We start from the raw sequence: 16,372 nt of genomic DNA on the forward strand, positions 1-16,372 counted from the left end.
TCAGGTAAGAAAAGGTTGATGCATGCGTTGTTTTGTACTTTAGACCTTTGCATTTGGGGAAATGCAGATTAAGGAATGTGCGGGATGACTTTTTAGCATTCCTGGATGGTAGGTCTATCAGGTCTGACATGTAGGCTGGGGCATCTCCATGAATGATTTTATGAGTTAGGGTGCATATTTTGAACGTGATGCGTTCTTTAAGTGGGAGCCAGTGTAACTTTTCTCGTAAGGGCTTAGCACTTTCATATTTTGTTTTTCCGAATATTACTCTAGCTGCAGTGTTCTGAGCTGTTTGGAGTTTCTTGATTATTTGTTCTTTGCAACCAGCGTAGAGTGCGTTGCAGTAGTCTAGGTGACTTAGTACTAATGATTGTACCAGGTTACGGCAGACTGTCCTTGGGAAATAAGGTCTTACTCTTTTTAATTTCCACATTGAGTGGAACATCTTCTTGGTTGTGTTTTTCGCATGGTTCTCAAGTGTTAGGTGTCGATCAATAGTGACTCCAAGAATTTTTAGGGTGTCCGAGATTGGAAGAGTCAGTTTTGGTGTGTTCATGGTGGTGAATTTGTTCGTGTTATATTGCGAGGTGAGTACTAGGCATTGGGTTTTTTCTGCATTGAGTTTCAATGAGTTACACTGGAAGTTCCTAAATTGTATAACTGGAGAACAAGCCTGTCAAGTAATGCCTTAGCATTACCCCTAGAACCCACCTGGAGGGTCTGACACAGTTCTGCCCAGGCCCGCCTGCACCTGTGCACATTCCTCTACACTGGCATACCCTCCACTCACCCGCTGGGTCTCGTTTGCCTCTGAACAAGTTATCCCACCCGCATGTTATTTCCTGGTGGTTTCCATGGGCACTGGGGCCACAATCCTAGGGGTCCCGCAGTTCTTAGAAAACTCCCACAGAACAAGAACACAAATTGCCAGGATTCTTAGTCAGTCCAGGACAACAGAGACAACAAACTAATAGGTTTATTATCAAAAAAGTAGAACAGTGAATGGTAAAAGTCTAAACAGCAAACAGGAAAAGGTAAACAACAAGGATCTAGTGTTAATCTAACTGAATACTTTTTACTACCTAAGTAGTACCTGGGGAGATCAGGGAAAGAAACTGCTCACAGGAATTGAACAGGGCCTCAGCGCAGAGATCTACTTCCTCCCAACTAAGACTGAGGAGCTTTAGCAACATTCTGAGCTATGTCTTTCGCTTCAGAGCCAATCAAGGCACAGAGCATTAACACTAAGAATTTTTGACCAATGACACTGCAGGTTACTTTTCCCTTTTGGGGAATGTAACTAAAATAATAACAGAACTCTGTTACAGCTATAATGCAGAGGTGAAACATCACCTGGTAGACAACCAAGGGAAATACACTGAAGGGAAAAAAAAGTGTAATAGGGCGGCAATACAAATCACAAACCATGGGAGCCTCCTGTTACACCACAAAGCCATCTCTGGTGATTTATTTGTTCTTATATCCCACAGTATTCCAAAAGCTAAGTTTTGGTTCCATGTGGTTTACATATAGCAGTAATAAAAGTTACAATAATATTATGCAATTAATTGAACAGTATCAACAATAGTTATAAATTATTGGTTACAAGATAAACTCATATGTGCCCTTTCTGCCTCGCCTCACCTCATGCTTGGAATAAATTCCCTGAGCCCATACGCCAGGCCCCCTCCCTGCCAATCTTCAAATCCTTGCTCAAAGCCCACTTCTTCAATGTCACCTTCGGCACCTAACCACTACACCTCTATTCAGGAAATCTTGACTGCCCCAACTTGACATTTCGTCCTTTAGATTGTAAGCTCCTTCGAGCAGGGACTGTCCTTCTTTGTTAAACTGTACAGCGCTGCGTAACCCTAGTAGCGCTCTAGAAATGTTAAGTAGTAGTAGTATAGAAAGTTAGTAGTAGTTTCTGAAAGTGAAAAATTTGTAACACTTATTTCCATGGGGATTAATTTCCATTTGAAACCTAAGTAATCAAAACCAGCAGTGTAAACAGATTTATTACGTTTTTACAATTAGGCAAATGCAAGTCTAACATTTCTGATTGATAGTTTGATTCGGTCAGGTGACATTCCATACAATATTTTGCATATAACGGTTCTAGATTTGAACATTAGTCTTGCCCTAATTGGGAGCCAATATAGCATTACAAGCAATGGGGTTGCCCTTTCATTCTTTGATTGGCTGTATATCAAGTGAGCTGCTTCATACACTATACTACAATAAGCCAGTTGGGGTAGTATCATAGATTGTACTATGAGATGAAATGACTGTTTGGAAAAATAATCTGATTCTTTTTAATTCCCATAAATTCTTGAACAATGTTGTTGTGACTTAAGTGCTTGATTTGAGAAAGACAGGTGTTTGTCAAAAATAATACCTACAATTTTTAGTTGTACTTCGATTGGATAGGTGTGTTGATTGTACATTGATCAATTTTGAAATTAAGATAAGAAATGGGATTGTGTGAGCTACATATAATCAGAAATTTGGCTCTTATCCCTATTCATTTTTCCATTAGGTCCAATTCTTTTTTAACCTTGTCTAGTATTTCTAAGATATCATTGAGGAAAGGGACATATATAGTGACATTGTCAGTATAAATGAAAGGGTTGAAACCCATCATGTCTAGTTTCCTTTCAAGTGGAGCCAGGGTCGGTCTTAGGCAGGGGCGACAGGAGCTCTCGAACAGGGCCCCGCCACTGTTGTGATCTCTTTGTCTCCCCCCTGGTGGTGTAGTAGAGTCTTCAGGGCAGGAAAGATAAGTACATAAGTATTGCCGTACTGGGAAAGACCAAAGGTCCATCAAGCCCAGCATCCTGTTTCCAACAGTGGCCAATCCAGGTCACAAATGCAAGATCCCAAAAATGTACAAAACATTTTATACTGCTTATCCCAGAAATAGTGGATTTTCACTAGTCCATTTAATAACGGTCTATGGACTTTTCCTTTAGGAAGCCGTCCAAACCTTTTTAAAACTCCGCTAAGCTAACCGCCTTTACCACATTCTCTGGCAACGAATTCCAGAGTTTAATTACATGTTGAGTGAAGAAAATTTTTCTCCGATTCGTTTTAAATTTACTACATTGTAGCTTTATCGCATGCCCCCTAGTCCTAGTATTTTTTATTTTTGGAAAGCGTAAACAGATGCTTCACGTCTGCTTGGCCGCCAACACTGAAGTGCAGCAAGTACAGATGCCGCTTCAGACAGGCTGTGGTTTCAGCTGTTCCTCTGGTCCCGCCCTCATTTCCTGTATGTGGAAGGGCAGGACCACAGGAACTGCAGAAACAGAAGCGAAATCACAGCCTGTCTGAAGCGGCGTCTGTACTAGCTGCACTTCAGTGTTGGCGGCTGAGCAGGAGGTAAAACTTTTTAAACAGCACACGTCCTTCTTGCACTCAGAGTTCACAGACACAGAGGGAGGGAGGCGCTGGCCAGTGGAAACGGGAGGAGAGGGAGGGCACGGACATCGGAGGAGGGGGGGGGGGGCGTGGAACTTGAATGGCAGTGGGGCTGTCGCGGCCTGTGGAACCCGGACGACGGGAGTGGAGGGAGGGAGAGTGACGTCAGGAGATGGTTACGAACGCAGTGAGAGACACTGGAATGTTGCAGGAGCTAATTATTATATTAGATACGTAATGCAATGTAATAATGTAACACTTCAATTCTGTCCAATACCTGCCTCTGTGGCAGAGCGATGCACAAGGACTCAGTAGCATTAGATGGAGGTCCTGGCAGTGTCACAACTCACCCGTATTTGGAATGCGGACACTTGATGTGTTCACACTCTTTCAGATGGGCCTCAAGGTTCATCTTCAGCAATGGTGGACAGTTGGGGTTGTTGGGACAACGGACAGGTCTATAATCACAGCTTCCCTCATGGTCTCTAACAGAAATAGAAAGCAAAATTAGAGCAATAGGGAACAGCAGAAAATGTGGACTAAAAGTCAAAGGACTCAATCCTATGAAACCCACAAATATGCAACTAAGCCACACCAAAGAACATAAGACTGGAATGGGTGAATGAAATTACATAGTGGCACATCTAAAACAAACAGGAGAAAATATTTTTTTCACTCAGCGTACAGCTAAGCTCTGGAACTCGCTGTTGGAGCAAGTGGTAAGAACAGTTGACGTAGCTGGTAGGTTTGGACAAGCTCCTGGAGGAAAAGTCCATAAACGGTTATTGCTAGGCCTCAGATTAAACAGCCTGAAATCTTGCTACTCTTTGGGATTCTGTCAGGTACTCGCGACCAGGACTGGCCATGTTGGAAACAGGATACTGTGCTAGATGGACCCAGTAGGGCAACTCTTATGTTCTAAAGCAGCTACATAGCATGCACAGGCCGTCACTCAGCAGTTTCAAGACTTTATATCAACCCATACCAACAAGTCCATACAGAGGATTTCAAATGTATGTGGATAAATAAATCTACTGAAGAAAATAGCACACTCAAATGCAAAATCAACGGAAGAGAAAACAGGTATATTCAGCTCAATGGCTTGGGGTAACACAAAACAAAGCATGGGCCCCCTGACAAGCTCAGTGTGGGGGGGGGGGGGGGGGGGGGGAGAGACGGACAGACTCAGAAACAGAAGACACTTACTTCCTAGAACTTAGTTTGTTAGTGAAGGGGCAGCCACAGGGGTCCACTTCAAAGGCCGGGGGCTTTCCGTTGCTGGAGGGCCGGCAGCCGTATTTACAGTGAATGAAGAGCTCCCCTATCTGTTCCGCCACTGCTATGTTATTTACAACCACTGTCAGTTTGGCATTGTCCACTGGGCATTTCTCTAACAGGAGAGAGAGGAAGAGTTTATGTACATTTTACCTGTTCTACGGTCTTTAAGTCAGGCTATTTATTGGGTACATTGCTCTGTTCGCTAGAGGTCTTCTCTGGGGCATCAGAGCAACAATTTGGATTAAGGACTGTGAGGATAGGAATATTTGTAACAAACAGTTCCTGAACACTGAGTCTCTAAAAATTCAGGCAAAATAACAAAAGGAAATTAAAAAAAAAGAGATACATGCTTCATCCATGCCTTCCCTGCACACATGGGTTTTTATAAACTGTCCACTGGTATACACATGTACATCCTGTAAACACACAAGTTTACTAGCTGTCTGAGGAGGCATCTGAGGGCAGGGCTGCAAGGGTTTAGTACTTATCTGGCCAATTTTCAAAGTAATGCAAACAGACAGGAGCCTCTCCTGACCGTATTGATCACTTCCTACCACCTAAGTGAGGATATTCAGTGACACTTAACTGGAGAGTATCCACGCAGACTGCCAGACAAAAAAGCAGGCAGGTCAGGGGTGGTGCTGGAGGGTGGCATTGGGGAGAAGCCGGGGGTTATGCAGGTGCTGGCACCCGCATAGCTAAGTAGCTTAATTTAGGACAGCTCAAGAGCCCGCGAGCTGCTGCGAGAGCTTGCAGCAGCCATTATGCAGAGGCCCGCTGCAAGGTGGAGTCGCTCCTGCTACCAGTGACTTCTACGGACCACCAGGGACAGAAGGCAGGCCCCTGACTTCGGGGGTGGTAGGGGACTTTAGAGGGACCAGATTGTTTTGTGGGTCCCAGCTGATATGCATAACTGTCCTATGTGGGCCCCGGCAGAATAGGCCAGGACCGCATTGACTCCAGCAGGCAGCCTGGCCACATATAGCCCCCAATATTCACTGTCAGTGAATATTGGGGGCTACTTTAGCCGGTGACAGCGTTTTTAAAAAATGCTGACCGCCGCTGGCTAAATATCGGGAGGGGAATATGTACATATTGTACAATTAAAAACTTATTTTAACCCTGTTAAACTGTGCACCTCAAATCCCTGATGTAAATTTGTATACATAATTCAAAAGGGGTAATTTTCAAATCAAAAGCACATGAATACTTTCACTTTGAAAATATGATAAGAGTTGGCACATAAAAACACATACATTGTGTTCACTAACTTAAGCAATCATAAAATTACCCCTTACATTTATTTTCTGGGCTATTTATGCCACACCCCACCTAATTCAGGTGTGGAAATAGCCCTGCACTCCCATACCTCAACTCCATCCTAAAAATCGCAAACTGTCACATGCAGATTGCCTCACTACAGGCACATATGAAAGGACAGGGCTTCCCAAAACCAGGCAAGCCTCAGGATACCCACAATGAATATGCATGAGATCAATTTGCATACATTAGGTTTCCCATCTCATGCATATTCATTGATTCATTGCGGATCTCCTGAAAACCATAACAAGTTTGAGAAGTCTCAATTCTATTAGTCTATCCACTTAGGGACATTTTTTTTTTAAGTCCCGATATTCAGCTGGACTTAGGGAACTATCTGAGCAGGCGTAGCTCCTGGGACATATTCAGATTTTCAGCAGTATTTATCTGAATAGTACTACTGAAAATCCAGTCAGACCCCCCTAGAACTGTCCAAGCAATGCCAGGGCAATCAGGGGTTGTGTCTGGGGGAGCCAGGAGTTACCCAATTAGCGGCAATATTCAGTACCTAACCAGGTAACTATCTGGATACAGTTAGAGCAGCAAACAGCTGACCTAGCTTTATCTGGGTACTGGTCTGAATACTGAAGGTACCCTAGTAAGTGCCAACAGCCGCATCATACCTGAATATTCAGCACAGGTATTTGGGTACAGCCCAGCACTGAATATCCGATTATAAAAAGCCCTTGGCAGCTGACGTTTACAAAAAACAGTGAACATCTCTGTGGCAAAACAGAGGACTTTCATGCTTGTGATTTGTAATGTTGCCTTATGACGCTTTTTCCCTTTCATGGTATTTTCCGTTTGGCCAGCAGGTAGTGTCTGTCCTCTAGAGACTAAAGCTACAGCAGAGGTCTGTTTTCCTTTTATCTTACCTTCCCCAAAGAAAAGAGGAAAAACCCCCAGGAGAAGAGCAACCTGCAATGCCAGTGGTCAAACACCCTTAGGGCTAAAGCTCTGTACCTTGATTGGCCTTGAAGCCCAAGATCTAGCCCAGAAGGTGCTGGAATTCTCCAGTCTCAGAGACCTCTGCACTGAGACCCTGTTCAGAAAATTCTGTGAGCAATTACTTTTCCTGATCTCCGCAGGTACTACTAAGTAGTACAAAAGTGTTGAGTTAGCTTTAATACTGAATCCTTTCTAATTTACCTATTACTGTTTGCTGTTTACAACTTTTACCGATCACTGTTCTATTTTTTGTGATAGTAAACCTATTAGTTTGTTAGCTCTGTTGTCCTGGACTGATTAAGAATACTGGCAATTTGTGTTCTCAGTCTGTGAGTGTTTATCTGGGCACTGTGGGACCCCTAGAATTGTGGCCCCAGTGTCCCTAGAAACCACCAGGAAAATAACTTGTGGGTGGGAGACTCGCCCAGAAGCAAGCGAGATCCAGCAGGCAGGTGGAGGATATGCCAGTGTAGGCGCACGGGTGCGTGCAAGCAGGCCTGGGAAGTGCTGGGAAGGACCCTCCAGATGGCCACAGAGTTAACCCCAGGTGGGTGCTACAGGCGTTACATGACACCATCACAAACTGAATATTTACCCATTCATTTCTGGGTAATGTAGGGTGATGATCTTTATGTCTGTAGCATTTCCATATAGTAACAGAAACAATTAAATAAATAAAAATAAGGAGGTACCTCTGTACTGGACTAATTACATACATTAACACCCCCTTCCTACTGGCAGGCCTGCAAGATGATTTACAAAGGAAAACTCCCTATGCAGGTTCCTTTGAAGATTCAAGGAGTCCAGAACCAAAGTAATTAATAAGCATACTGTGAAAGTATAAATCACTGAAAAGCAGACATGTGGTCTTAAAAATAAATCTCTGGGTATACTTTTCAGATCTGTCCCCACCTCTTTTCCCTGCAGAAGACCTGAGGAATTTTTGTTTCCAGGGGTATATACATCACTTCACGTGCAGAAATTCTGACTTCAGTTCAAGTACTTTGTGTTGATTTTGCAAGAGTTTGCAATGGGAAGGAATCTCTCAGCTGGTCCCATTTTACTAGTTTAATTTATTGTTATTAAAGACACTTTATGGAAAATCGTCAGGAAGACATGACAAATGAGGAATCCAGCTCTGTATCAAATGTTTCAGACATGCAAATTCTTCCTTTTCTCTGGTAACAGAAAACGTTTTTCAATTTCTGTTTCTTAAAAATTCCTCATCTCTGGTATATATCCCTCCATTCTGTTCTCTGATCTCACATTTAGATGATAACCTTTTCCCCCAAGAAATCCAGTGCTGTCTTTCCCCTCTTTGTGAGAGCTCTCAATTGTCGACATGTGTAATTTGAGTACTGTTTGCACAAGTTAGTAGCTGAAATAATGAGGGCACCTACCTGATGTCAGGGCACATCGCCTACAAAACGTATGCTAAGGAGAGAGAGAGAGAAAAAACAGAAGTGAATAACAAGATTCATACTGTCTCCAGAAGGAAACGCAGCTTGGAGGTGTGGTGTGCACTGGTTTAGACCAGTCTCCCTGAGCCCAGTTACAGCTGATCTATGGAGGCTTTCCTTCCTGCTTTACAATTAACTGGTAGGAACAGGAGGTGGTCACAATAGGAAAAAAGAGTTCACTCAGTGCAGACCAGCAACTCTATAACTGGAGAATTCAGAACCAGAGAAAATGCTGCCAGGATTTTAAAAAATCAGGAAAGCAAAATGCTTCCTTCACTTTCTGTTTACTGCAAAGGAGAAGCAGGTCAGAGTACAAAAGAGAGGGAAGAAGCATTCCCTGAGGACAGACAGACTATCTTCATTTATCCATAAAGGATTAATCCTGGAGAATTCTGCACACAAAAATTATGTGTAAATCTTTTGGGGCAGCAGTACTCCCATCATAAGGCCCAACTCCTCCCCACCCCAGTTCAGACACCTTTCTCCTGCCCAGCCATTTCATTCTCCAGGTTCCACCCTCTCTCTCTCCATCCAGATTAGCTTGAACCCCTTCCTATGCTTCCCATCTCCCTTTGAAAAGCTTTAACCCTCAGCTTTCTCTGCCCCGTGGTGGCCACCTCCCAGCCTTTTCTCACTGGCCCCCTAGTATTATGACCCCCATGTCCCCCAGCTTTTCTTTTCTGCCTATAGTTCTTTCTCTCTTTACTCTTCCAGTTTCTTTTCCCTCTCTATGTGTCTGTGTGTGATAAAGGGGATGGAACTCTTCTCGTATGAGGAAAGGCTAAAGAGGTTAGGGCTCTTCAGTTTGGAAAAGAGACAGATGAGGGCAGATATGATTGAGCTCTACAAAATCCTAAGTGGTGTACAAAGACAAGAAGCAAATCGATTTTTTTTTTACTCATTCCAAAAGTACAAACCCTAGGGGACACTCGAGGAAGTTACATGGAAATACTTTTAAAACAAATAGGAGGAAATATTTTTTCACTCAATGAATAGTTAAGCTCTGGAACTCTTTGCCGGAGGATGTGGTTAATAGCAGTTAGTGTATCTGGGTTTTAAAACGGTTTGGAAAATTCTTGGAGGAAAAATCCATAGTCTGCTATTGAGACAGACATGCGAAGCAACTGCTTGCCCTGGGATTTGTAGTACGGAGTGTTGCCACAATTTGGATTTCTGCCAGGTACTTGTGACCTGGCTTGGCCACTGTTTGGAAAACAGGATACTGGGCTTAGCTGGACCATTGGTCTGACCCAGTATGGCTACTCTTATGTAGAATATTGTGTACAATTTTGGAGACCACACCTTCAGAGAGATAAAAACAGAATGGAGTTGGTCCAAAGGGTGGCTACTAAAATGGTCAGTAGTCTTTGTCATAACATAGTAACATAGTAGATGACGGCAGAAAAAGACCTGCACGGTCCATCCAGTCTGCCCAACAAGATAAATTCATATGTGCTACTTTTTATTTGTTGCTACTTTTTATTTGTACCTGTCCTCTTCAGGGCAGACCGTATAAGTCTGCCCAGCACTATCCCTGCCTCCCAACCACTAGCCACGCCTCCCACCACTGGCTCTGGCACAGACCGTATAAGTCTGCCCAGCACTATCCCCACCTCCCAACCACCAGCCCCTTGATTTGTACCTGTCCTCTTCAGGGCACAGACCATATAAGTCTGCCCCGCACTATCCCCGCCTCCCAACCACCAGCCCCACCTCCCACCACCGGTTCTGGCACAGGCACAGACCGTATAAGTCTGCCCAGCACTATCCTCACCTCCCCAGCCCTGCCTCCCAACCCCGGCTCTGGCACAGACTGTACAAGTCTGTCCAGCACTATCCCCGTCTCCCAACCACCAGTCCTGCTTCCCACCACCGGCTCTGGCACAGACCGTATAAGTCTGCCCAGCCCTATCCCCGCCTCCCAACCACCAGCCCCGCCTCCCGATCTTGACTAAGCTCCTGAGGATCCATTCCTTCGGCACAGGATTCCTTTATGCTTATCCCACGCATGTTTGAATTCCGTTGCCGTTTTCATTTCCACCACCTCCCACGGGAGGGCATTCCAAGCATCCACTACTCTCTCCGTGAAAAAATACTTCCTGACATTTTTCTTGAGTCTGCCCCCCTTCAATCTCATTTCATGTCCTCTCGTTCTACCACCTTCCCATCTCCGGAAAAGGTTCGTTTGCGGATTAATACCTTTCAAATATTTGAACGTCTGTATTCTATAACGTACGTGCCAGAGTTGCTTAGGGCATAATGGTGGGGGGGGGGGGGGGGGGCATACACATGGGTGGGCCATCTACATGTTGCCAAGTGAAGCCCACAGCTTATATAATGCGATCAGCTGTGTGAGTTGCAGGCCAGTCATTGATCTGTCATAAGTGGTTGTCAGTGCAGCTTTGCACTACTGTTCTGAAGCTGTTACAGAATTGGTGCTAAGCAGGCCCTACTGTGCTTCCAATCTACTGAATAGCCCCCTTAGTGCTGGGATGGTCTGGGAGCAGAGTCTGGGCAGAGCTGAGATTTACCTGGTTAGGAGCAATTTTTAGACCTTTAAGTGATAACTGCCCAGGTAAAGTTAGAACAGCCTAGATGTAATGTATATTTATGAGGCCATTTACCTGGGCAGTGGCTGTCCAAGACCCAGATATCCAATGGCAGTGCCTGGAATAGGCCCAGCAAGTCAAAGTAGGGTATACACAAAAAGCAGCAAATATGAGTTATCTTGTTGGGCAGACTGGATGGACCGTGCAGGTCTTTTTCTGCCGTCATCTACTATGTTACTATGTTACTATGCATAACATTTCTGCAGTTATTGGTGCTTCTGAGGTGTGTTATTCTGTAACACACAGGCACACCTCACATCTAACTTTAGGCAGTAAGTTACAGAATTGCTCGGTAAGTGGGCAGTGCACTGCTATTACTGGCTCTCTCTGCATAACTGCTGCTGAATATCAGTGACAGCGATGGGCAGAGTGATTTAACCAGAGAGGAGCCTTTTCTGCCCGGTTAAATCACTCTGAACACTAGCTGGCTAAGTCTCCACCAGGACCAATAGGGATATCTGAACTCAAGAAACCACTTACAAACCTAATCTAGGCCATACAACATGACCAGAGACAACACAATTTTCTTACCCCACAAGTGGTGATCACGGGATCCTTGAACACACCACAACACAACTGGCAACACAGTTTCACTGAAGGCTGTTCAGAAAACACCAGGGGCTCCTGAAAACAAGAGAAGAATAAGTCAAGGAACAAAGACAAAGACGGGAACTGGGCTTATGAGACTGCCCAACATGAACTCCACAGCCTGAACTGTTATTTCATCTTAATGGCTGCCGACAGCCTAGATAACGGAATTCTGTGTGTAAAGCAGAAAGGTCTGTACTAAACTAGATACAAAAAACAACAACAGGACAGTAGTTAAGAAGAGATGCTACATTGCCCAAGCCCTACAAATGAAGGAAAAATGAAGTCAGTCTTACCTTATAAATTTCTTTCCTTTAATCACAGCAGATGAATCCAGAGACTTGTGGGTTATGACCATCTACCAGCAGATGGAGACAGAGAGCACTAAACTGAACTGACATATAGGACAGTATGGTCCTTGGTCAATTAGTATTTCTCATAACAAAGCAGAAGGAAAAATTAATTAAGCATACATTTCTCCTTCCTCACAAAGGCATGAATAAAATTACAACTGGAACGATGCACACGAATATGCAGCAAACATTCTAAACAAAGAAACTACTTGAGATACAGATAGGAGCACTGAAACGAGAGGGTGGGGTTTTGGATTTATCTGCTGTAAATCAAAGGAAAGAAAATTATCGGGTAAGACATAATTTTTCCTTCCTTTTCATCAGCAGCAGATGAATCCAGAAACTCGTGTGATGTAGCAAAGCAGTCCGTACATAGGTCAGGAATCAAACACCCACGTAGAGAACCGATGTTCCGAAGGACACCTCCAACCGAGCTGCAATATCCAAGCGATACGGCATGAAAAAAGTATGCAAAGAGGACCAGGTGGACGATCTACAGATGAGCTCACAGAGAAGACAGGAGCTGCTTTCATGAAAATATAAGCTGAGGTTACAGCCTCCTTAACCCAGTGAGAAATGGTTGGCTTGGAGGCTGCATTTCCAAGATCCAGGACCAAGAGGAGTATGAAAAGGTGACCAGAGCACTGAAACTCATTGGTAGCTTGAAGGTACTGAAGCAGAACCCGACAATACTCTTTATAATCATCCTCTCGAAATGATGGAAAAAACAAAGGTTGATTCAGGTGAAATGTAGACATCACTTTCAGAAGAAAAGAAGGAATTGTGCAAATGGTTACTTCCACTTCAGAGAAATGGATCTCTACAAGACAACACTTGCAATTCAGAAATCCTGCATGTGAATGAGATTGCAACACGAAAAGCAAACTTGAGAGTAAGATCTTTTAGTGTAGCTTCCTCAGAGGTTCAAAAGGTGCCTTCTATAGGGAGAGAAGGCTTAAGATGACTAACACATCTCAAAAAATGCACTACATCTCGATACATGGCTAAGAAGGCGTTACAAATATGACCTCTATAACAGGTGAGGGCTGCTATCTGATCCCTTAGAGAATTGTAGGCCAGATCTTTCTTAAGGCCCTCTGGTAAGAAGGCTAAAATCCGGGGTAAAGAAAAACCACTTTTTTGCCATCCAGTGCCTGGAGGAGCATTTGAGAGTCAAAGCACAATAATAGCAAACTCAAGTCTTGATCTGTGATATGCAAGGTCCATCTTCATGGAACAAACTGCCAGAGAACCCAAGTATAACAGAATTGTCTATTTATAAAAGACAGTTGAAAACACATTTCCTTATTTTTGTTACATTTGTACCCCACGCTTTCCCACTCATGGCAGGCTCAATGCGGCTTACATGGGGCGATGGAGGGTTAAGTGACCTGCCCAGAGTCACAAGGAGCTGCCTGTGCCTGAAGTGGGAATCGAACTCAGTTCCTCAGGACCAAAGTCCACCACCCTAACCACTAGGCCACTCCTCCACTGTTGCTACTATTTGAGATTCTACATGGAATGTTGCTATTCCACTAGCAACATTCCATGTAGAAGTCGGCCCTTGCAGATCACCAATGAGGCCGCGCAGGCTTCTGCTTCTGTGAGTCTGACGTCCTGCACGTACGTGCAGGACGTCAGACTCACAGAAACAGAAGCCTGCGCAGCCTTCTACATGGAATGTTGCTAGTGGAATAGCAACATTCCATGTAGAATCTCCAATAGTAGCAACATTCCATGTAGAATCTCCAACAGTAGCAACATTCCATGTAGAATCTCCAATACTAGCAACATTCCATGTAGAATCTCCAATAGTATCTATTTTATTTTTGTTACATTTGTACCCTGCGCTTTCCCACTCATGGCAGGCTCAATGCAGCTTACATGGGGCAATGGAGGGTTAAGTGACCTGCCCAGAGTCACAAGGAGCTGCCTGTGCCTGAAGTGGGAATCGAACTCAGTTCCTCAGGACCAAAGTCCACCACCCTAACCACTAGGCCACTCCTCCACTGTTGCTACTATTTGAGATTCTACATGGAATGTTGCTATTCCACTAGCAACATTCCATGTAGAAGTCGGCCCTTGCAGATCACCAATGAGGCCGCGCAGGCTTCTGCTTCTGTGAGTCTGACGTCCTGCACGTACGTACAGGACGTCAGACTCACAGAAACAGAAGCCTGCGCGGCCTTCTACATGGAATGTTGCTAGTGGAATAGCAACATTCCATGTAGAATCTCCAATAGTAGCAACATTCCATGTAGAATCTCCAACAGTAGCAACATTCCATGTAGAATCTCCAATACTAGCAACATTCCATGTAGAATCTCCAATAGTATCTATTTTATTTTTGTTACATTTGTACCCTGCGCTTTCCCACTCATGGCAGGCTCAATGCAGCTTACATGGGGCAATGGAGGGTTAAGTGACCTGCCCAGAGTCACAAGGAGCTGCCTGTGCCTGAAGTGGGAATCGAACTCAGTTCCTCAGGACCAAAGTCCACCACCCTAACCACTAGGCCACTCCTCCACTGTTGCTACTATTTGAGATTCTACATGGAATGTTGCTATTCCACTAGCAACATTCCATGTAGAAGTCGGCCCTTGCAGATCACCAATGAGGCCGCGCAGGCTTCTGCTTCTGTGAGTCTGACGTCCTGCACGTACGTGCAGGACGTCAGACTCACAGAAACAGAAGCCTGCGCGGCCTTCTACATGGAATGTTGCTAGTGGAATAGCAACATTCCATGTAGAATCTCCAACAGTAGCAACATTCCATGTAGAATCTCCAATACTAGCAACATTCCTTCTAGTATCTTCTTATGAAAAGGCTAAAGTGTCTACGGCTCTTCAGACTCACAGAAACAGAAGCCTGCGCAGCCTTCTACATGGAATGTTGCTAGTGGAATAGCAACATTCCATGTAGAATCTCCAATAGTAGCAACATTCCATGTAGAATCTCCAATAGTATCTATTTTATTTTTGTTACATTTGTACCCTGCGCTTTCCCACTCATGGCAGGCTCAATGCAGCTTACATGGGGCAATGGAGGGTTAAGTGACTTCCCCAGAGTCACAAGGAGCTGCCTATGCCGGGAATCGAACTCAGTTCCTCAGTTCCCCAGGACCAAAGTCCACCACCCTAACCACTAGGCCATATTGCTGTAATATTACAGCATTGCCATAGAACTGGCTGTATGTTTTTCTGTTGCTGTTATTGCTAACTTTTCATGTACGTTTATATACTAGACAAGCTAGAAATGTACAAATAAATAATTAAATGTAAAGAGACAAAGCAGTTTCTGAACCATGCTTCAAAAATTCACCAGACTCAAGCATAGGCAGGCTGCTTTCAAATGAAAACAGCTTCTAGAAACTGTTTGCATTTGAAGGCAGCCCGTATGTCAGGTTGCTCTGGCTGCTGTAACTGTTGCTTATAAAAACAAACCTCCTGTTAGTTTCTAGTGTTGTATTGCAGTAACCAGACAGGGAAAACATTGGACTGACCCTGCCGGTTATTTGTTTAGCCCCCTGATGCAGCCCTTGAAGGGCGAAACATGGTCGTGTTGGGCGATTAAAGGAACTTGTTTGCTGTTTTGACGACTTGGAAATAAATATCATTTTACTTTTTATGTGGTCTGCTCTTTTTTTTCTGTTGTTGAGGTCCAGAAAGAGCAACCCCTGACATAGGTACTACTACTATTTAGCATTTCTATAGCGCTACAAGGCGTACGCAGCGCTGCACAAACATAGAAGAAAGACAGTCCCTGCTCAAAGAGCTTACAATCTAATAGACAAAAAATAAAGTGAGCAAATCAAATCAATTAATGTGAACGGGAAGGAGGAGAGGAGGGTAGGTGGAGGCGAGTGGTTACAAGTGGTTACGAGTCAAAAGCAATGTTAAAGAGGTGGGCTTTCAGTCTAGATTTAAAGATGGTCAAGGATGGGGCAAGACGTAGGGGCTCAGGAAGTTTATTCCAGGCGTAGGGTGCAGCGAGACAGAAGGCGTGAAGTCTGGAGTTGGCAGTAGTGGAGAAGGGAACAGATAAGAAGGATTTATCCATGGAGCGGAGTGCACGGGAAGGGGTGTAGGGAAGGACGAGTGTGGAGAGATACTGGGGAGCAGCAAAGTGAGTGCATTCATAGGTTAGTAGAAGAAGTTTGAACAGGATGCGAAAACGGATAGAGAGCCAGTGAAGCGACTTGAGGAGAGGGGTAGTATGAGTAAAGCGACCCTGGCGGAAGATGAGACGAGCAGCAGAGTTTTGAACCGACTGGAGAGGGAAGAGGTGACTAAGTGGGAGGCCAGCAAGAAGTAGATTGCAGTAGTCTAAACGAGAGGTGACAAGGGTGTGGATGAGGGTTTTGGTACAGTGCTCGGAAAGAAATTTTACGGATGTT

At 44.4% G+C, this 16,372-nt stretch overlaps 1 protein-coding gene across 1 annotated transcript in view; it reads right to left on the bottom strand.

Moving 5' to 3' along the window:
- The window catches only part of TRAF7 (TNF receptor associated factor 7), a 66,016-nt gene that overhangs the window by 33,772 nt on the left and 15,872 nt on the right, over positions 1–16,372 (bottom strand). The window contains 4 exon segments of the mRNA XM_030211393.1: positions 3,771–3,905; positions 4,627–4,810; positions 8,367–8,400; positions 11,567–11,659. Coding sequence (XP_030067253.1) covers positions 3,771–3,905; positions 4,627–4,810; positions 8,367–8,400; positions 11,567–11,659 — 446 coding nt within the window.

This window comes from Microcaecilia unicolor, chromosome 8, assembly GCF_901765095.1.
Source record: "Microcaecilia unicolor chromosome 8, aMicUni1.1, whole genome shotgun sequence".
Lineage (NCBI taxonomy): Eukaryota > Metazoa > Chordata > Amphibia > Gymnophiona > Siphonopidae > Microcaecilia > Microcaecilia unicolor.